The 22776-nt window shown below is 40.7% G+C and overlaps 1 protein-coding gene across 3 annotated transcripts in view; it reads left to right on the top strand.

Annotated features, from left to right (window-relative positions):
- Positions 1–22776, top strand: part of SERINC2 (serine incorporator 2) — a 237958-nt gene that overhangs the window by 32046 nt on the left and 183136 nt on the right. For 2 of the 3 annotated variants that reach the window (XM_073564241.1, XM_073564259.1), the window contains exon 2: positions 17518–17679. The exons of the other annotated variant lie outside the window; for it this stretch is intronic. In XM_073564241.1, the coding sequence (XP_073420342.1) occupies positions 17518–17679 (162 nt within the window). The remainder of the gene's footprint in view (positions 1–17517; positions 17680–22776) is intronic. 3 annotated transcript variants of the gene reach the window in all.

The raw sequence follows: 22776 nt of genomic DNA, 5'->3' as shown, positions 1-22776 counted from the left end.
ACAGGTCAACATCACCCTTGAATTTATTGTATTCTGTGACCTCAAATTGGCTTTTGTTTGTCCCTGGTGTCGCTCCTGTCTCTGACTATCACAGTGGTATGCATAAGTAGTGTGGTCAGCATGTAGACGTCCTTGTTGTCATTCCACTTCACTTAAAGAAGTTGGTCGCTTGCAAGTGAGAATGACGCCCCCTTCTCCAAACTTCTGGACACGAACTGTGACGGAAATGCCAATAGTTTTTTCCGAACTGTCTCAGAAGGCCCTGTATTTGCAGCGTGAAGGGATTTATATAGGCGGATACTAGTATAATTGTCGGTGTACACATGGTAGCCCTTGAAAAAGAAAGGGCGTCATTAGCTCCTAGATAATTTTACCTGGGATTCAAATTGTCTGGGGTCAGTTTGGGGGGTTGATTTGGTGGTCCATACCTTCATATATTATGAAAAATGGATGTGCAGCCTGTTGTGCTCTCACACGTTTTGTACAGTTTGACGCTATATTTGGCTCGCTTGGAGGGGATGAATTGGCGGAATGACAGACGGCCCTTGAAACTCATCAAGGACTCGTCGACTGCCACACTTTGCTCTGGGGTATATGAATTTAGAAATGTTGTAGGAGGGAATTTAGGGGTCTTAATTTGCTTAGATGATTGTAGTTGGGGGGCAGCTCTTTGGGGGATGGGATTTATCAATAAAATGGAGAAATCTCATTAGGGCTATAACAGGCAAAAACAGGGGTGCTGTGGACAGATTTTGTTGCCCAGTAGGAGTGGTGTGTTTTTTTTGTTTTTTTTTGCCAATCCCATGTTAAGGGTAAGGACCAAACATATTTTTTTATTTCAGTAACATTTGTGGGTATCCAGGAAAGGAAATAAAAGGCAGTGGGTTTTTGGGAAATGTATTGTTGGGCATATAAACTGATTTCGTGGGCAATCAATTGTAAGACTTCTGGGGTAACAAAAATTTGGAAAAAAAATCAAAGGCGGTAAAATTGGTGATATTTAATTTTATTCCAGGGGCTGCTGAAAAAAGAGGGAATTTGAGGGGAAAATGAACTGTCTGTATACCTTCTTTACTTGATCCTGCCTCTGACACTTCAGCAGTGATGGCTGACTCCGCTACCATATGTCTGTGGGATCCTGTGGAAGAAGAGTCGTCGTTACTCTCTGAAAATTGCTGTGCGTCAGAGGCAGATTCAGTTTCGCTGCCAGAGCAAAGCAGGCTGTTCGATTGCTCCGTGCTGAATGTTCTGTGGACCGTTGCTTTAATCTAATCTAACACTACTAGCTCTAAACCAAATCTAACACTAGTATTTTTTTTTTTTTTTTTTTACTTGGACGATTGCAGTTTCAAGTTTCCCTATTGAGACTAAAAAATAAAAAAAAAAATGTTTAAAAAAAACCCTCAAATTTGTATCGCCTCCTTTTTCCACTGTAAAAATAAGGTATTAACCCCGTTTCTGTCGTCGGACGGGATAGTACATCCAATGTCCGTATCCCCCGCTTTGAGGTGGGCTCCGGCGGTGAACCCACCACAAAGTTTTCAACAGCTGACATAGGTCCAAAATAGGCGGGGGCAGAATCGTGATCCGCCCACGCCTATTAACTAGTTAAATGCCGCTGTCAAACTGTGACAGCGGCATTTAACGTGTCCTTCCGGCCATCAGGCCAGAAATACGCGCACCGCTGACCCCCATCATGTGATCGGGGGCCATCGGTGCATTGGCATGACAACCAAAGGTCTCTTTGAGACCTCTGCTTGTTGATGCCGGATTGCTATGAGCGACACACTGTGATCTGAGCATCACCTTTATGTAGCAGTCGATCAAGTTGTGGCAGATTGTAGTCTCCCATGGAGTCTATTGAAGCATGCCAAAAGTTAAAAAAAAAAAGTTTAAAAATTTGAAAAAAATAAAAAAAATAAAAGTTCAAATCACCCCCCATTCGCCCCATTCAAAATAAAACAATAAAAATAAAATTAAACCTACACATATTTGGTATCGCTGCGTTCCGAATCGCCTGATCTATAAATAAAAAAAGGATTAACCTCATCGCTAAATGGCGTAGCTAGAAAAAAAATAAAAACATCAGAATTACGTTTTTTTTGGTCGCCGCGACATTGCATTAAAATGTAATAATGGGTGATCAAAAGATCGTATCTGCACAAAAATGGTATTGATAAAAACTCCCGCTCGGCACGCAAAAAATAAGCCTTCACCCAACCCGAGATCATGAAAAATGGAGACGCTAACAATGAACACAATAAAAAATAAAATTTGTGGAAATGCATTTTTGTTTTTGCAATTTTACATCACCATGGATCGTATCACTCGAGTTAAACTCATCAGATAAACTAGACAAGCTTTCATGTGCCTATGTCGATGTAAAGCTAAAAGGTTATGGTTCTTGGCAAAAAGCAAAATTGCCCATCTTTAAATGGTTAAAAGTGCAATTTTTTTTTCCATTCTTACATAAATATATAGTAACATAGTTTTGAAGGCTGAAGGAAGACCTTATGTCCATCTTGTTCAGCCTATTTTTAGTGCAGCTGTTCTGCATTGTTAATCCTGGGGAAGGCAAAAAAACCCACAGATTAGAAGCCAATTTTCTCCATAGGGAAAAAAATTCCTTCCCGACTCCTAAGCTGGGTCAACCATCTACCTATAATATTGTTATTCGTAACCTTCTATACTATTACTCACAAGAAAAGCATCCATTCCTTTCTTAAATTCATTCAGTGAGTTGGCCATCACCACTTCCTCAGGAAGAGAATTCCAGAGCCTCACTGCTCTTACCGTGAAGAACCCTCTTCTATGCTGGTGCAGAAATTGTCTTTCCTCCAAACGAAGAGAATGCCCCCTTGTTCTTGTCACAGTCCTTGGTACAAACAGTTCATTGGAGAGATGTCTGTATTGCCCTCTGATATACTTGTACATATATACAGTCATATGTTAAAGTTTGGGCACCCCTATTAATGTTAACCTTTTTTCTTTATAACGATTTTGGTTTTTGCAACAGCTATTTCAGTTTCATATATCTAATAACTGATGGACTCAGTTATATTTCTGGATTCAAATGAGGTTTATTGTACTAACAGAAAATGTGCAATCTGCATTTAAACAAAATTTGACCGATGCAAAAGTATGGGCTCCTCAACATAAAAGTGACATTAATATTTCGTAGATCCTCCTTTTGCAAAAATAACAGCCTCTAGTTGCTTCCTGTAGCTATTAATGAGTTCCTGGATCCTGGATGAAGGTATTTGTGACCATTCCTGTTTACAAAACAATTCCAGTTCAGTTAAGTTTGATGGTCGCCGAGCATGGACAGCCCGCTTCAAATCATCCCACAGATGTTCAATGATATTCAGGTCTGGGGACTGGGATGGCCATTCCAGAACATTGTAATTGTTCCTCTGCATGAATGCCTGAGTAGATTTGGAGCGGTGTTTTGGATCATTGTCTTGCTGAAATATCCATCCCCTGCGTAACTTCAACTTTGTCACTGATTCTTGCACATTATTGTCAAGAATCTGCTGATACTGAGTTGAATCCATGCGACCCTCAACTTTAACAAGATTCCCGGTGCCGGCATTGGCCACACAGCCCCAAAGCATGATGGAACCTCCACCAAATTTTACTGTGGGTAGCAAGTGTTTTTCTTGGAATGCTGTGTTTTTTAGCCTCCATGCATAACGCCTTTTTGTATGACCAAACAACTCAATCTTTGTTTCATCAGTCCACAGGACCTTCTTCCAAAATGTAACTGGCTTGTCCAAATGTGCTTTTGCATACCTCAGGCGACTGTTTGTGGCGTGCTTGCAGAAATGGCTTCTTTCGCATCACTCTCCCATACAGCTTCTCCTTGTGCAAAGTGCGCTGTATTGTTGACCGATGCACAGTGACACCATCTGCAGCAAGATGATGCTGCAGGTCTTTGGAGGTGGTCTGTGGATTGTCCTTGACTGTTCTCACCATTCTTCTTCTCTGCCTTTCTGATATTTTTCTTGGCCTGCCACTTCTGGGCTTAACAAGAACTGTACCTGTGTTCTTCAATTTCCTTACTATGGTCCTCACATTGGAAACTGACAGGTTAAATCTCTGAGACAACTTTTTGTATCCTTCCCCTGAAAAGCTATGTTGAATAATCTTTGTTTTCAGATCATTTGAGAGTTGTTTTGAGGAGCCCATGATGCCACTCTTCATAGGAGAATCAAATAGGAGAACTACTTGCAAGTGGCCACCTTAAATACCTTTTCTCATGATTTGATACACCTGGCTATGAAGTTCAAAGCTCAATGAGGTTACAAAACCAATTTAGTGCTTCAGGAAGTCAGTAAAAAGTAGTTAGGACTGTTCAAATCAAGAAAATGAAAAGGGTGCCCATACTTTTGCACCGGTCAAATTTTGTTTAAATGCAGATTGCACAATTTCTGTTAGTACAATAAACCTCATTTGAATCCAGAAATATAACTGAGTCCATCAGTTATTAGATATATGAAACTGAAATAGCTGTTGCAAAAACCAAAATTGTTATAAAGAAAAAAGGTTAACATTAATAGGGGTGCCCAAACTTTAACATATGACTGTATTAGGTCTCCCCTAAGTCTTCTCTTTTCTAGAGTAAATAGATCTAATTTTGATAACCTTTCTGGGTATTGTAGTGAACCAACTCCATTTATCATTTTAGTAGCCCGCCTTTGAACCCTTTCAAGTTCAGTAATGTCTTTCTTGAGCACCGGCATCCAAAATTGCACACAATACTCCAAGTGTGGTCTGACGAGTGATTTGTACAGAGGGAGAATTACCGTATATACTAGTGTATAAGCCGACCCATGTATAAGCCGACCCCCCCCCCCCCGTAATTTTGTCACAAAAAACTGGGAAAGCATATTGACTCGCATATAAGCCTAGGGCGGAAAATGCCGATGCTACTGGTAAATTTCAAAAATAAAATGGGCCCCATAAGATGCTCCATAAAGCTCATGATGAGTTCCATAAGATGCTCCATACAAAAATATGCCTAATGCTGCACAGTGAATAATGGTGGCCCTATAACATGCTCCATAATAACATATGCCCCATATAATGCTGCACAGTGATTGGTGGCCCCTTATAATGCTGCACAGTGATTAGTGGCCCCTTGTAATGCTGCACAGTGATTAGTGGCCCCTTGTAATGCTGCACAGTGATTAGTGGCCCCTTGTAATGCTGCACAGTGATTGGTGGCTCCTTATAATGCTGCACAGTGATTAGTGGCCCCTTGTAATGCTGCACAGTGATTAGTGGCCCCTTGTAATGCTGCTGCCGCTGCCTCAATTAAAGAAAAAAAAACTATATACTCACTTCGTCGCTGCTGCAGCTGCTGCTCCTCAGCGTTGCCGGCTCTGCAGTAACTGATCAGGCAGAGGGCGCCTGCTAACTACGTCATGGCGCCCTCTGACCTGAACGTCAGTGCCAGAGAAAGCAAGGCAGCAGAGCGACGCACAGCGGTGGAATGGGGGACAGGTGAATATGGCTCCCTTCGCTATACTCACCTCTCCTAGCATGTCTCTTGCAGCCCCCATGCTTATTCCATCTTCTCAGCACTGTTCTTCCTGCTTTCAGCGGTCACGTGGTGCCGCTCATTACATATGCCTATATGTAATGAGCAGCTCATTACATATGCACATATGTAATGAGCGGCACCACGTGACCGCTGAAAGCAGGAAGAACAGCGCCGAGAAGATGGAATAAGCACGGGGGCTGCAAGAGACATGCTAGGAGAGGTGAGTATGATCTCCGACAACCCCGGCTCCCCCTCCCCGGCCGACCCCCGGTATATGACTCGCGTATAAGCCGAGAGGGGGACTTTCAGCCCCAAAAAATGGGTTGAAAATCTCGGCTTATACGCGAGTATATACGGTATATTTTCATCTCGTGTCCCCAGACCTCTTCTAATGCATCCCATGACCCTATTTGCTTTGGTGGCAGCTGCCTGACACTGGGCACTCCAATTTAGCTTCTTATTGACTAAGATGCCTAAGTCTTTTTCCATGTCTGATTTCCCCAGCAGTTTCCCATTTAGTAAGTAATTGTAGCATCTCTTTCTCCTTCCCATGTTCATAACATTACACTTATCTGTGTTAAACCTCATTTGCCATTTTTCAGCCCAATTCTCCAATTTACTCAAATCTGTCTGTAGTTGCAAACTGTCCTCCTTTGTGTTAACTACCTTACATAATTTTGTATCATCTGCAAATACTGATATTTTACTGTGTAAGCCATCCACTAGATCATTAATAAATATATTAAATAGTAGGGGGCCCAATACAGAACCCTGTGGTACCCCACTAGTAACCCTGGCCCAATCTGAGTATGCACCATTAATAACCACTCTTTGTTTTCTATAACTAAGCCAGCTACCTACCCATCTACACACATTTTCCCCTAGCCCAAGCTTTCTCATCTTACTTACCATTCTTTTATGTGGGACAGTGTCAAATGCTTTAGAGAAGTCGATGTTAAATGACATCCAATGATTCTCCTTGGTCCATTTGAGAGCTTACATCCTCATAGAAGCTGATCAGTTTAGTTTGACAGGAGCGATCCTTCATAAATCCATGTTGATATGGAGTTAAACATTTATTAACATTGAGATATTCCATAATGGTATCCCTTAGAAACCCTTCAAAAATTTTACCCACAACAGATGTTAAGCTTACCGGCCTATAGTTTCCAGGTTCCCTTTTACACCCCTTTTTGAATATTGGTACCACATTTGCTTGCCGCCAATCAAAAGGAACAGACCTTTAAATATAAGGAATAGAGGCCTGTCTATCATATTACTTAACTCCCTTAATACCCCAGGGTGAATGCCATCAGGGCCTGTTACCAAGGTTTTGAGTGTTCCTGATAATTTTTTCATTCTGATTTCAGAAATGACCTCAGATTTTTCCTATCATGTAAGGTTTTTGAGAAATGATACAAAACATTATAATCTGTTATAATTCTAAACACTCATATGAACTTTTGTTGAAACAGTATATTCTGAGTTTTCCACTGAAATAACATAAATCGCTGATCTACAAATATGCAAGCTCTTATGTGAATTCGGCGCAGTGAATCATTTGGCTGACCGTGTAAAGAGCATACCACATCTCCTGGGCAGGAGAGGAATCAAAAGACAATACTGACCTACATAGATCATGGCTAAATGGATCACGACCTACAATGCCGGTTGTTGTCCCAATGATATGGAGAGAGCAGAGAGATCATGTAACAGATTGCTACTTCTGCCTTACAAATATAACAGGATATTCAGCAAAGAACAAGAAATCAATAGAATATCCTAATCTCCTAATCTTCCTTCAGCCATAAGACCAGCACCACACGATGAAAGTCTTCGTGTTTCCAAGCTTCCCAAGGGTATACACAATGGAGGACGACGAAGATAAACTAACAATGTCAGTGGAAGATGAAACTGCTGCAGACCCAGACTTTGAGCCTTCTACATCTAATCCACATCTGTTCAGTTAAGCTGATCTGAGTGACTTGGTCAGACATTTGAAATTGTCAGAGGCAGGCAGAATTATTGAGATTAAGGCTACAAGAACGGAATCTCTTATTACCAGGAACAAGAGTTTGTTTTTCGCTGTCATCAAGAAGACCTTAATTTTTCAACCGTGTTGATAGTGTAACCTTTTGCAACTACGTCTTGGGGTTGTTTGATGCTCTTGGATGCGAACATGACCATATGGAATGGCGACTGTTCATTGACTCAACAGTTATAAGTCTGAAGGCTGTTTTACTACACAACAGAAATAGCTATCCTTCTATACTTATTGGACATGCTGTACACATGAAAGAAACGTATGAATGAATATGGAGTTACTGTTGACTCACATTGATTATAGAAATTATAACTAGAAACATATGTGGTGATCTAAAAGTTGTTGCACTTCTTCTTGGACTGCAGCTTGGATATACCAAGTACTGTTTTATTTGTGAGTGGGACAGTCTTGCACGAGAAATGCACTATTTCAGAAAGGACTGGCCACTCTGCGAAAACATGGTTGCTGGACAGAAGAATGTTAACCCCTTTCTGCCATGAGACGTACTATCCCGTCCATGTGCCCTGGGACTTAATTCCCAGGGACGGGATAGTACATCATAGCAATCAGCGGCGCCCACGTGGTGAGCGCCGCTGATCGCGGCCGGGTGTCAGCTGATTATCACAGCTGACACCCGGCACAATGCGTCAGGGGCGGTCACGGACCGTCCCCGACACTTTAACCCCTTGTACACCGCGATCAGACACGATCGTGGTGTACCGGGGGTTAAAGGGAAGCATCGGCAGGGAGGGGGCTCCCTCCGTGCTTCCCTGAGCCCCCCACGGCAGCGCAATGTGCAGCGCTGCTGCGGGGGGCTCTTTCCCTACAGGCCCCCGGATCGAAGATGGCGACGGGGACCTTCGGGGGGCCTGTAGGGAGCTGACTTCCTCACTGCCTGCAAAGCGCAGTCATGAGGAAGTCTGCAGCAGTGCCTGTGATGTGACAGATCAGCGATCTGTCACAAGACAGTGATGTCCCACCTGGGACAATGTAATAAAGTTAAAAAAAAATAAAAAAAAAAAAAAAAAAGTGTAAAAATAATTTTAAAAAAATCGCTAAATAAATTAGTAAAAAAAAACAAAATATTCCCCAATAAATTAATTTTTTGAAAAAAAAATAAAAAAAATAAGTACACATATTTGGTATCGCCGCGTCTGTAACGACCCGCCCTATAAAACTGTTCCATTAGTTAACCCTTTTAGCGAACCCCTTAAAAAATAAAAATAAAAAACAAAGCAAAAAATAATAATTTATTATCATACCACCGAACAAAAAGTGCAATAACGCGCGATCAAAAAGACGCATATAAATATCCATGGTACCGCTGAAAACGTCAGCTTGTCCCGCAAAAAACGAGCTGCCATACAGCGTCATCCGCAAAAGAATAAAAAAGTTATAGCTCGCAGAATAAAGCGATGCAAAAATAATTATTTTTTATATAAAATAGTTTTCATTGCATAAAAGCGCCAAAACATAAAAAAAACATAAATGACGTATCGCTGTAACCGTACTGACCCGACGAATAAAAGCGCTTCATCAATCTTACCGCACGCGGAACGGTGTAAATGCACCCCCCAAAAGAAATTCATGAAACGCTGGTTTTTGTTCATTCTGCGTCCCAAAAATCGGAATAAAAAGCCATCAAAAAATGTCACGCGCCCGAAAATGGTACCAATAAAGACGTCAACTCGTCCCGCAAAAAATAAGACCTCACATGACTCGGTGGGTCAAAATATGGAAAAATTATAGCTCTCAATATGTGGTGATGCAAAAACTGTTTTTTACAATAAAAAGCGTCTTTTAGCGTGTGACAGCTGCCAAACCTAAAAACCCACCATAAATAGTAAATGAAACCCCCCGTTATCACCCCCTTAGTTAGGGAAAAATAATAAAATTAAAGAAAATGTATTTATTTCCATTTTCCCGTTAGGGCTAGGGTTAGGGCTGAGATTAGGGTTAGGGGTGTGTTGAGGTTAGGGTTGGAGTTATAATTGGGGGGTTTCCACTGTTTGGGCACATCAGGGACTCTCCAAATGCAACATGGCGTCTGATCTCAATTCCAGCCAATTCTGCGTTGAAACAGTCAAATGGTGCTCCTTCCCTTCCAAGCTCTGCCATGCGCCCAAACAGTGTTTTACTCCCACATATAGGGTATCAGCATACTCAGGACAAATTGCAAAACAACTTTTGGGGTCCAATTTCTCCTGTTATCCTTAGGAAAATAAAAAAAATTGGGGGCAAAAATATCATTTTTGTGGAAAAAATGATTTTTTTATTTTCACGTCCAGGCGTTATAAACTTCTGTGAAGCACTTGGGGGTTCAAAGTGCTCACCACACATCTAGATAAGTTCCGTTGGGGGTCTAGTTTCCAAAATGGGGTCACTTGTGGGGAGTTTCAATAGTTTAGGTACATCAGGGGCTCTCCCAAAGCAATATGACACCCGCAGTCCAATCCATCAAAGTCTGCATTCCAAAACGTCACTACTTCCCTTCCGAGCCCCGACGTGTCCCCATACAGTAGTTTTCTCCCACATATGAGGTATCAGGGTACTCAGGACAAATTGGACAACAACTTTTGGGGTCCAATTTCTCCTGTTACCCTTGGGAAAATAAAAAAAATTGGAGACTAATTGATCATGTTTGTGGGAAAAAATACGATTTTTTTATTTTCATGCCTGGGCATTATAAACTTCTGTGAAGCCCTTGGGAGTTCAAAGTGCTCACCACACATCTAGATAAGTTCCTTAGGGGGTCTAGTTTCCAAAATGGGGTTATTTGTGGGGGGTTTTCAGTGTTTAGGTACATCAGGGGCTCTCCAAAAGCAATATGACACCCGCAGACCATTCCATCAAAGTCTGCATTCCAAAATGTCACTACTTCTCTTCCGAGCCCCGACGTGTGCCCATACAGTAGTTTTCTCCACATATGAGGTATCAGCGTACTGAGGACAAATTGGACAACAACTTTTGGGGTCCAATTTCTCCTGTTACCCTTGGGAAAATAATAAAAATTGGTGACTAAAAGATCATGTTTGTGGAAAAAATAAGATTCTTTAATTTTCACGCCCGGGCGTTATAAACTTCTGTGAAGCACTGGGGGGTTCAAAGTGCTCACCACACATCTAGATAAGTTCCTTGGGGGGTCTAGTTTCCAAAATGGTGTCATTTGTGGGGGGTTTCCACTGTTTAGGTACATCAGGGGCTTTCCAAACGCGACATGGTGTCCGATCTCAATTCCAGCCAAAAACGTCAAATGGCGCTGCTTCCCTTCAGAGCTCTGCCATGCGCCCAAATAGTGGTTTACCCCCACATGTGCGGTATCAGCGCACTCAGGACAAATTGCACAATAACTTTTAGGGTCCTGTTACCCTTGGAAAAATAAGAATTGAGGGTGAAAAGATCATTTTTGTGGAAAAAAATGATTTTTTAATTGTACCGCTGTACGTTATAAACTTCTGTGAAGCCCTTGTGGGTTCAAAGTTCTCACCACATATCTAGATAAGTTCCTTGGGGGTCTAGTTTTCAAAATGGGGTCATTTGTGGGGGGTTTCCACTGTTTAGGTACATCAGGGGCTCTCCAAACGTGACATGGCGTCCGATCTGAATTCCAGACAATTTTGCATTGAAAAAGTCAAACGGCGCTCCTTCCCTTCTGAGGTCTGCCATGTGCCCAAACAGTGGTTCCCCACCACATATCAGGTATCAGCGTACTCAGGACAAATTGCACAATAACTTTTGCAGTCCAATTTCTCCTGTTACCCTTGGTAAAATAAAAAAAATTGAACCTGAAGTTTTTTTTTGTGAAAAAAGTCAAATATTCAAAAAATTCCTGTGACACACCTAAAAGGTTAATAAACTTCTTGAATGTGGTTTTGAGCACCTTAAGGGGTGCAGTTTTTAGAATGGTGTCACTTTTGGGTATTTTCTATCATATAGACCCCGCAAAGTGGCTTCAAATATGATGTGGTCCTAAAAATAAAATGGTGTTGCAAAAATGAGAAATCGCTGGTCAATTTTTAACCCTTATAACTTCCTAACAAAAAAAATTTTTGGTTCCAAAATTGTGCTGATGTAAAGTAAACATGTGGGAAATGTTATTTATTAAGTTTTTTGTGTGCCGTATCTCTGTGATTTAAGGGCATAAAAATTCAAATTTGGAAAATTGCGAAATTTTCTCCACATTTCTGTTTTTTTCACAAATAAGCGCAAGTTATATGAATGAAAATTTACCACTAACATGAAGTACAATATGTCACGAGAAAACTGTGTCAGAATCACCGGGATCCATAGAAGCGTTTCAGAGTTATAACCTCATAAAGGGACAGTGGTCAGAATTGTAAAAATTGGCCCGGTCATGAACGTGCAAACCATCCTTGGGGCTTAAGGGGTTAAACATAATCCGCTCGTTGATCCAGCAAAGATATTTCTCCCTCCTTTGCATATTAAACTTGGGCTTATGAAGAATTTTGTCAAAGCAATGAACAAAGAATGGGAAGCCTTTTCTTACTTTCGACAAAAATTTCCAAGAATAAGTGATGCAAAGCTTAAAGAAGGTATTTTTATGGGCCCACAGATCAGCGATATAATGAATGACAGTAGCTTTGATGGTCTTTTGCAAGGTGCTGAACAAGTGGCATGGAGAGCCTTTAACCCCTTCACTACCAAGGGTGGTTTGCACGTTAACTACCGGGCCAATTTTTACAATTCTGACCACTGTCCCTTTATGAGGTAATAACTCTGAAACGCTTCCATGGATCCCGGTGATTCTGACATTGTTTTCTCGTGACATATTGTACTTCATGTTAGTGGTAAAATTTCATTCATATAACTTGCGTTTATTTGTGAGAAAAACGGAAATTTGGCGAAAATTTTGAAAATTCCGCAATTTTCCAACTTTGAATTTTTATGCCCTTAAATCACAGAGATATAGCACACAAAAAAGTTAATAAGTAACATTTGCCACATGTTTACTTTATATCAGCACAATTTTGGAACCAAAATTTTTATTTGTTAGTAAGATATAAGGGTTAAAAGTTGACCAGCGATCTCTCATTTTTGCAACACCATTTTATTTTTACAGACCACATCACATTTGAAGCCACTTTGAGGGGTCTATATGATAGAAAATACCCAAAAGTGACACCATTCTAAAAACTGCACCCCTTAAGGTGCTTAAAACCACATTCAAGGAGTTTATTAACCCTTCAGATGCGTCACAGGAATTTTTTGAATATTTAAAAAAAATTAACATTTAACTTTTTTTCACAAAAAAAATTACTTCAGGTTCAATTTTTTTTATATTACCAAGTGTAACAGGAGAAATTGAACAGCAAAAATTATTGTGCAATTTGTCCTGAGCACGCTGATACCTGATATGTGTGGGGGAACCACTTTTTCGGCGCATGGCAGAGCTCAGAATGGAAGGAGCGCCATTTGACTTTATCAATGCAAAATTGGCTGGAATTCTGATCGGACGCCATGTCGCGTTTGGAGAGCCCCTGATGTACCTAAACAGTGGAAACCCCCCACAAGTGACCCCATTTTTGAAACTAGACCCCCTAAGGAACTTATCTAGATATGTGGTGAGAACTTTGAACCCACAAGGGCTTCACAGAAGTTTATAATGTACAGCGGTACAATTAAAAAATCATATTTTTTCCACAAAATGATCTTTTCACCCCCAATTTTTATTTTCCCAAGGGTTACAGGACCCTAAAAATTATTGTGCAATTTGTCCTGAGTACGCTGATACCCCATATGTGGGTGTAAATGACTATTTGGGCACATGGCAGAGCTCGGAAGGCAAGCAGCGCCATTTGACGTTTTTGGCTGGAATTGAGATCGGACACCATGTCACGTTTGGAAAGCCCCTGATGTACCAAAACAGTGGAAACCCCCCACAAATTACCCCATTTTGGAAACCAGACCCCCCAAGGAACTTATCTAGATGTGTGGTGAGAACTTTGAATCCCCAAGTGCTTCACAGAAGTTTATAACGCCCAGGCGTGAAAATAACAAAAAAAAATTTTTTCCACAAAAAATGATATTTTTGCCCCAAATTTTTTATTTTCCTAAGGGCAACAGGAGAAATAGGACCCCAAAAGTTGTTTTGCAAATTGTCCTGAGTAGGCTGATACCCCATATGAGGGGGTAAAACACTGTTTGGGTGCATGGCAGAGCTTGGAAGGGAAGGAGCACCATTTGACTTTTTTTCAACGCAGAATTGGCTGGAATTGAGATCAGACGCCATGTTGCGTTTGGAGAGCACCTGATGTGCGCAAATAGTGGAAACCCCCAATTCTAACCCTAGCCCTAACCCTAGCCCTAACCCTAGCCCTAACCCTAGCCCTAACCCTAGCCCTAACCCTAGCCCTAACCCTAGCCCTAACCCTAGCCCTAACCCTAGCCCTAACCCTAATGGGAAAATGGAAATAAATACATTTTTTAAATTTTATTATTTTTCCCTAACTAAGGGGGTGATAACGGGTGGTTTGATTTACTATTTATGGCGGTTTTTGTGTTTGGCAGCTGTCGCACGCTAAAAGACGCTTTTTATTGTAAAAATAGTTTTTGCATCACCACATATTGAGAGCTATAATTTTTCCATATTTTGACCCACCGAGTCATGTGAGGTCTTATTTTTTGCGGGACGAGTTGACGCTTTTATTGGTATCATGTTCGGGCATGTGACCTTTTTTGATCGCTTTTTATTTCTTTTTTTGGGACGCAGAATTTACAAAAACCAGCGTTTCATGAATTTCTTTTGGGTGGTACGTTTACGCCGTTCCGGGTGCGGTAAAATTTATAAGGCGGTTTTATTCTTCGGGTCAGTACGGCTACAGCAATACCTCATTTAGGTCATTTTTTTATGTTTTGGCGCTTTTATGCAATGAAAACAATTTTATATAAAAAATAATTATTTTTGCATCACTTTATTCTGCGCGCTATAACTTTTTTATTTTTTCGCTGATGATGCTGTATGGTGGCTCGTATTTTGCGGGACAAGATGACGTTTTCAGCGGTACCATGGATATTTATATGCGTCTTTTCGATCGCGCGTTATTGCACTTTTTGTTCAGCGGTATGATAATAAATCATTATTTTTTGCTTCGTTTTTTATTTTTATTTTTTAAGGGGTTCGCTTAAGGGGTTAACTATTGGGACAGTTTTATAGGGCGGGTCGTTACGGACGCGGTGATACCAAATATGTGTACTTTTATTGTGTTTTTTTTTTTTTTTTTCTTATTTCCAAAAAATGAATTTATTGGGGAATTATTTATTTATTTTTATTTGGCGATTTTTTTTTTTTTTTTTTTTTTTCTTTATTACAATGTCCCAGGGGGGACATCACTGTCCTGTGACAGATCGCTCATCTGTCACATCACAGATCACTGTGACACATCAGCGATCTGTCACAGGCACTGCACAGGCTTCCTCATGCCTGCGCTTTGCAGGCGCTGAGGAAGCCAGCTTCCTGCAGGCCCCCGGAGGTCCCCGTCGCCATATTGGATCCGGGGACCTGCAGGAAAGGAGTCCCCCGCAGCAGTGCTGCACATTGCGCTGCCGTGGGGGGCTCAGGGAAGCACGGAGGGAGCCCCCTCCCTGCCGATGCTTCCCTTTAACCCCCGGTACACCGCGATCGTGTTTGATCGCGGTGTGCAAGGGGTTAACGTGTTGGGGGCGGTCCGTGACCGCCCCTGACACATTGTGCCGGGTGTCAGCTATGATAATTAGCTGACATTCGGCCGCGATCAGCGGCGCTCACCACGTGGGCGCCGCTGATCGCGATGACGTAATATTCCGTCCATGGTAATTGGGTCCATGGTCACATGGACGGAATATTACGTCAATTGTAGGTAAGGGGTTAAAGATATGATCTTCAACTTCCTTGGCAACAGCAGCGCACTGAACATTGAACAACTTGTGTACAACTGCCTCACAGCATATGATTTCATGAAATGCAATATGTCACTAAAAATGCATTTTCTACATTCTCATTTGGGCTTTTTTCCAGCCAATCTTGGTGCTGTTAGCGATGAACATGGTGAAAGATTTCACCAAGACATTGCGCTGATGGAGAAAAGGTAGCAGGGAGAGTGGAGTACGTCAATGCTGGCTGAATATTGCTGGAATCTTAATCGAGAAGCATCTGACACGGATTATAAATGAAAGTTGTCTGCAAAACACTTTTGACCAATTGCTTTTGCTGCTGGCATCGATGCACATGTATGTAGTGCCTCGGACCTCATAATGTAGACTATAAACTGTTGTTTCTTAAAAACCTTACGTGATACAGACTTTTAGAGCACATATTCGTGTTCAGCATATCAAAATCTATAAGATACAATAACATTTTCTCAGGGGACAACTTCCCTGAAATTTGTTGCGCAGTATAATTCAGGCATCATCTGAGTATCTGTGTCGCTTTCCCTGGATACTTGGCAATACCAAATTTCTATAGTTTGTTTTTTGTAACTTTCCAGAATAATAACACAAGCACACACTGTTTCTGCCAACAGAGCTGTGTAATTGTTCATTGCATGAACAAAGTGCACTGACTTTCCTGTAAGTGGGATCAACCACCCTAATCAGTCTATATGGGCATGTACGGTAACTTTTTTGATCACTAAACTTCAGTTTTTAATGGAAAATCTGCCACCAGATTTTGAAAGCAGTTTGATGTATGGGCTGCTTGGCTGAGACCCTAATTCCAGCGATGAGTCCCTTACTGAGCTTCTTTCTGTCAATTTGATACAATTACAATTTTCTCTGCTGCAGATCTAGCAGTTTACTGAATGCTGAGCCCACACCACTGATTGACAGATTTCTGTGTGTGATTTACTTTGACAGAAAGCTGCTAATAAGTGGTGGGAACTGTTGACTAGGAGGCACAAGACATCTAGTCCTGTAGTAAAAATCTCCTGTTGACAAAACATTGATTTTATTGAAACAGCAGCTCACAGTAAGTGACACATCACTGGAATCAGGGTTTTTGTCCCTACGTCCTGCTGCTCTCAGAATATTGAACAAAAACCTGCTGACAGATTCCCGTTATCATACATTCCTTCATTTCTATTCCGACCACTGATATGCAGTTAGCAGTATGTCTGTAGTTTCCACTTTTCTCCATCTAGTCTCCTGGCAAGCTTTTATTTTGCCCATACAATCCATTTATTATTCCTACGCGTTCTGGATGCCTGCAGTGTATTGTACAATATAGGCTTATATAAGGTAATGTCCACCAGAGGCTGCATTTAAAACAACAAACAAACCCCAAACACTGCGCTGTATAGCTTTTTACTGCATAAATTTGTATGAAATTGAAGTGTCTACTTCACTGTTATATAAAAAAGTGGTATACCAATGTATGTGGCCCATCTGTTGCATGAATGGAACCCTAGGCATAAGCTTGAAACACATGCTGTGAAGTACTGCTGGCATATATGCCTAGAGTATGGCCATGAGGTGTTACTGTGCTTAGTGAGAAGAGCCCACTTCTAATGTTTGTACATCAGATGCGCTTCTCCTGACATTGTGCAGACTCTTGGGCCTTTTTTCTCTCCTCTCTATCTACATACTGCTGTCTTGTAAGTACAGTAACTTGTGTATAAGTTAGGAGAGAGCTGGAATCTCTGATCTGCACTTGTAGTCTTTGTGTCCGGAGCCTCTTGGCTTCACATCTAACCCTTTTTTGTTTCATTGCCATTTTCCCCCCTTCTCAGACCTCTGATGTCTGGTGAACAGCTGAATCCTCTCTACGCACAGTCTCCATTACTTATTCATCTGTCAGTTACTTTTCCATGTGTTTTGTGTGTGATACTTGATGCTAGAATTTTCTTAACCCATCTGCACCTTAGTATTTGCTTATTTTATTTTAATCATACTCATGCGACCATCAGTGTTTTACTCTTCCTCTTTCTCACCATAGGCTTCATGTCTTTGTGGCACAGCACCATGCCTCCTCTGTGGATGTTGCCCATCTACAAAGAGTTCAACGATAACCCGCCTGACTTTCTCGGTTTTCCTTCTACTTGGAACATTAGTGGCCTGTATTATGATCATACCTGGAGTAGAAGATGGACTTAAAAAGGTAAACGTATTTCCACTGAACTCAAGAGCGCTGCATTGGTAATTACAGTAGGTGTAAAAAGTTTACACACACTTGTTAAAATGCCAGGTTTTTGTCATGTAAAATAACATCATTTCAGAACTTTTTCCAACTTCAATGTCACCTATAATCTGTACAAGTCCTTAGAAAAACAATTAAAAGCATTTTGAAAGGGGCAAATTAAAATTAACAAAACTAAAATAATGTGGTTACATTGGTTTGATTACTGTCTTTTTAATTGGGCATGTGGTTACATTCAGTATGGGCCAATCACATTTAAAGGGAACCTATCAGCATGATTGTGCACAGTAACCTACAGACAGTATCAGGTCGGCACCGTTATACTGGTTAAAATGATACCTGGGTTGATGAAATCCATCTTGTGGTGGTTGTTCTGATTAATCCCATATAATGGGTGGGGAACCTCTCTTTCTGACAAGGGCTATTTGAATGTATATACCATCATTTGAGGGTCGTACAAAATTATCAACTTAAATATGATCCTGCTATATTTGAGCAAACCAAAAAACTCACCCCAAATTTGATACCTGGAACCCCTTCTCTTTGGTAAGTCTTGTGATCTTAGGTGGTATTGTTGCTACTTGTAATTGCTTTTCCAGGGTTTTGTTGGTCTGGAGCATAGTCAATGCTTTGTGATTAAGTTTTGTAAAGAAAAGCTCACATCAGTAAGTTAATTGGAACACAGATGTATGCTGCATGTCTCCTTACAATGGGAAATTCATCATTGCTTATTTATAGATCTCAAGCAGTGGAAGATCTGCTGTACACCACATAGGAGACACTGAGGCATAAACATTACACAGGAGCCTCAGTGTAGCGTTCAGTAGTGAATATTGCGTGCTCGCAGTGTAATGAGCAATTGAAGGGCCGGAAAAACGGGGTGGCTGGCCTGATCACTGTGGTCCCAGGGAATCTACCTGGGGCCAGAGGAAGTGTCATTGATAGACATGAGAAAATGTGTTCGAAAATGATCGCCGAATCCGAATTTGCCATAGTTATACCCTATCTGTGCCAAATTTATTTTTGGCGATCATTTACGAACATATTCGCTCATTTCTACTCCCATTGACTACAATGGCGTTGGGCTATGTTCAGCGAATATTGCAAAGACAATATTCACCGGCAATCGTAATCCGAACCGAATATTGAAAAATTCTCTCAACTCTAGTCATTGAGGGTTGTAGAAGGCCTGTGTGTCAGAGGTTCCCCACCTGTCATATAAAGATCGTTGTTCTAGTACAGTTTTCCTGACATTTTCTTAGTTGCATTTTGCTGTAAAAAGCTTAACTTGTAAACTGCTCACAATACAGAAAAGGGATCTCTTTGTTGAAATATACAGTGGAGAATATAAGTATTTTACATACTGCCGATTTTGCCAGCTTTCTCACCTACAAAGAATGGAAAGGTCTGTATTTACAGTGGGGAAGAAAAGTATTTAGTCAGCCACCAATTGTGCAAGTTCTCCCAATTAAAAAGGTAAGAGTGAATTGACATCATAGGTAGACCACAACTATGAGAGTCAAAATGAGAAAACAAATCCATAAAATCACCTTGTCTGATTTGACAAGATTTATTTTTCAAATTATGGTGGAAAATAAGTATTTGGTCACCTAAAAACATGCAAGATTTCTGGCTCTCACGGACCTGTAACTTCTTCTTTAAGAGGCTTCTCTGTCCGCCACTCATTACCTGTAGTAATGGCACCTGTTTGAACTTATCAGTATAAAAGACACCTGTCCACAACTTCAAACAGTCATACTCCAAACTCCACTATGGTGAAGACCAAAGAGCTGTTCAAGGACACCAGAAACAAAATAGAAAATCAAATTGCATGCCTTTTTAATAATTAAATTGCATTTTATTACATGAAAAAAGAACTTGATTACATACCATCCAGCAAGAATTCTGGCTCTCATTGACCTGTTAGTTTCCCTTTAACCCTTTAACCCCCAAGGGTGGTTTGCACTTTAATGACAGGGCCAATTTTTTACAATTCTGACCACTGTCCCTTTATGAGGTAATAACTCTAGAATTCTTCAATGGATCTCGGTGATTCTGACATTGTTTTCTCATGACATATTGTACTTCATGTTAGTGGTAAAAATTCTTAGATATAACTTGCCTTTATTTGTGGAAAAAAACGAAAATTTGGCAAATTTTAAAAATTTCACAATTTTCCAACTTTGGATTTTCATGCCCTTAAATCACAGAGGTATGGCACGCAAAATACTTAATAAATAACATTTCCCACATGTTTACTTTACATCAGCACAATTTTAGAACCAACATTTTTTTTTGTTAGTAAGTTATAAGGGTTAAAAGTTGACCAGCGATTTCTCATTTTTGCAACACCATTTTATTTTTACGGACCACATCACATTTGAAGCCACTTTGAGGGTCTTTATGATAGAAAATACCAAAAAAAGTGACACCATTCTAAAAACTGCACCCCTCAAAGTGCTCAAAACCACATTCAAGAAGTTTATTAACTCTTCAGGTGCTTCACAGGAAGTTTTTGAATGTTTAAAAAAAAAAAATGAACATTTAACTTTTTTTCACAAAAAAATTACTTCAGGTCCAATTTTTTTTTTTTTTACTTTAACAAGGGTAACAGGATGAATTGGACCCCAAAAGTTATTGTGCACGTGATGGTGTGATATGCTATGTGGATGTCATTTTTTGTATATTCCTATTGTTCTATTTCAGTTATTTTCACAGTGTTTTTCTTATTACATTGTAAGTCTACAGCCTCACTGTATCTGTCTCTTGATGACCCCCTGTAGTGCATTAATCCCTAAGGCCCTTTATTCTCCTCTGGGGGGCCTGGAAACCGCCCCAACTTGTTTGACTTTCCCTGGACAAGGAAGGGGGTGGAGAGAGAACAGGAGCTGGGCAAGTCAGTTCCGGTGTGGACAGGATCGTGTAAAGACTGCATTTCAGAGAGAAGGACCCATTTTATCCTCTGGTGCTAGAGTTTTGGAATCTCGTTTCCTTGGACATTTTATCCTGTTACTGGACTGCATTCTTATTCTGGACTATCTTATCCTTTGTGTGGTGGACTGAATATGGACCTTTTCGTATTTTTGCCTGAATAAAGGTCTTGGAGTTGTTCACTCTTCACTTGCTCTGTTGATTGTGTGATACCAGAGAAGGACCCTGTGACAGTGCAATTTGTCCTGACTGCGCTGAAACCTGATATGTGGGGGGGAACCACTGTTTCGGCGCATGGCAGAGCTCGGAAGGGAAGGAACGCCATTAGACTTTTTCAATGCAAAATTGTCTGGAATTGAGATTGAACGCCATGTCATGTTTGGAGAGCCCCTGATGTGCCTCAACCGTGGAAACCCCCCACAAGTGACCCCATTTTGGAAACTAGACCCCAAAAAAACTTATCTAGATGTGTGGTGAGCACTTTGAATCCCCAAGTGCTTCTCAGATGTTTATAATCCCCGGGCGTGAAAATAAAATAATCATATTTTTTCCACAAACATGATCTTTTAGTCTCCATTTTTTTATTTTCCCAAGGGTAACAGGAGAAATTGGACCCCAAAGGTTGTTGTCCAATTTGTCCTGAGTACGCGAATACTCCATATGTGGGAGTAAACTACTGTATAGGCACACGTTGGGGCTCGGAAGGGAAGTAGTGATGTTTTGGAATGCAGACTGATTGAATGGTTTGCGGGTGTCATGTCGTTTGGAGAGCCCCTGATGTGCCTAAACAGTGGAAACCGCCCACAAGTGACCCCATTTTGGAAACTAGACGCCCCAAGGAACTTGTCTAGATATGTGGTGAGCACTTGGAACCTCCAAGTGCTTCACAGAAGTTTATAACGTAGAGCCATAAAAATAAAAAAATATTTTTTTCCACAAACCTGATCTTTTGGTCCCCAATTTTTTATTTTCCCAAGGGTAACTGGAGAAAATAGACCCCAAAAGTTGTTGAGCAATTTGTCCTGAGTAGGCTGATACCCCATATGTGGGGGTAAACGACTGTTTGGGCGCATGGCAGAGCTTGGAAGGGAAGGAGCACTGTTTGACTTTTTCAACACAGAATTTGCTGGAATTGAGTTCAGATGCCATGTCACGTTTGGCGAGCCCCTGATGTGCCTGAACAGTGGAAAACCCCCAATTCTAACTTCAACTCTAACCCCAACACACCCCTAGCCCTATTCCCAACCGTCACCCTAGCCCTAACCCTAATTTTATTATTTTTCCCTAACTAAGGAGGTGATAAAGAGGGGTTTTATGTTTGGCAGCTGTCACACGCTAAAAGACACTTTTTATTGCAAAAAATAGTTTTTGCATCACCACATTTTGAGACCTGTAAATTTTTTCCATATTTTAACTCATGTGAGGTCTTATTTTTTGCGGGACGAGTTGACGTTTTTATTGGTACCATTTTCGGCACATAACATTTTTTGATTGCTTTTTATTCCGATTTTTGGGATGCAGAATGAACAAAAACCAGCAATTCATGAAATTCTTTTTGGGGAGGGGGACGTTTATACCGTTCCTCATGTGGTAAAATTGATAAAGCAGTTTTATTCTGCGGGTCAATACGATGACAGTGATACCTCGTTTATATTATTTTTTTATGTTTTGGCGCTTTTATACAATAAAACTCTTATAGAAAAAATAATTATTTTTGCATCGCTTTATTCTGCGAGCTGTAACTTTTTAATTTTTTCGCTGATGACGCTATATGGTGGCTCGTTTTGTGCGGGACAAGGTGACGTTTTCATCGGTACCATGTTTATTTATATGCGTCTTTTTGATCACGTGTTATTGCGCTTTTTGCTCGGCGGTATGATGATAAAGCATTGTTTTTTGCCTTTTTTTTTTTTTTTAAAGGGGTTCACTAAAGGGATTCACTAGTAGGAGAGTTTTATAGGGTTGGTCGTTACGGATATGGCGATACTAAATATATGTGTACTTTTGTTTGTTTTTTATTTACAAAAAGAAATGAATTTGTGGGGATTTTTTTTTCTTTATTTAGGAATTTTTAAATTATTTTTAGACATTTTTTTCCCTTTACATTTTCCCAGGGTGGGACAATTA

Source organism: Dendrobates tinctorius, unplaced genomic scaffold, assembly GCF_039654945.1.
Source record: "Dendrobates tinctorius isolate UK_male_01 unplaced genomic scaffold, ASM3965494v1 ptg000015l, whole genome shotgun sequence".
NCBI lineage: Eukaryota > Metazoa > Chordata > Amphibia > Anura > Dendrobatidae > Dendrobates > Dendrobates tinctorius.
The sequence above is the reverse complement of the archived record's forward strand: the minus strand, read 5'-3'. Positions and strand labels throughout refer to the sequence as shown.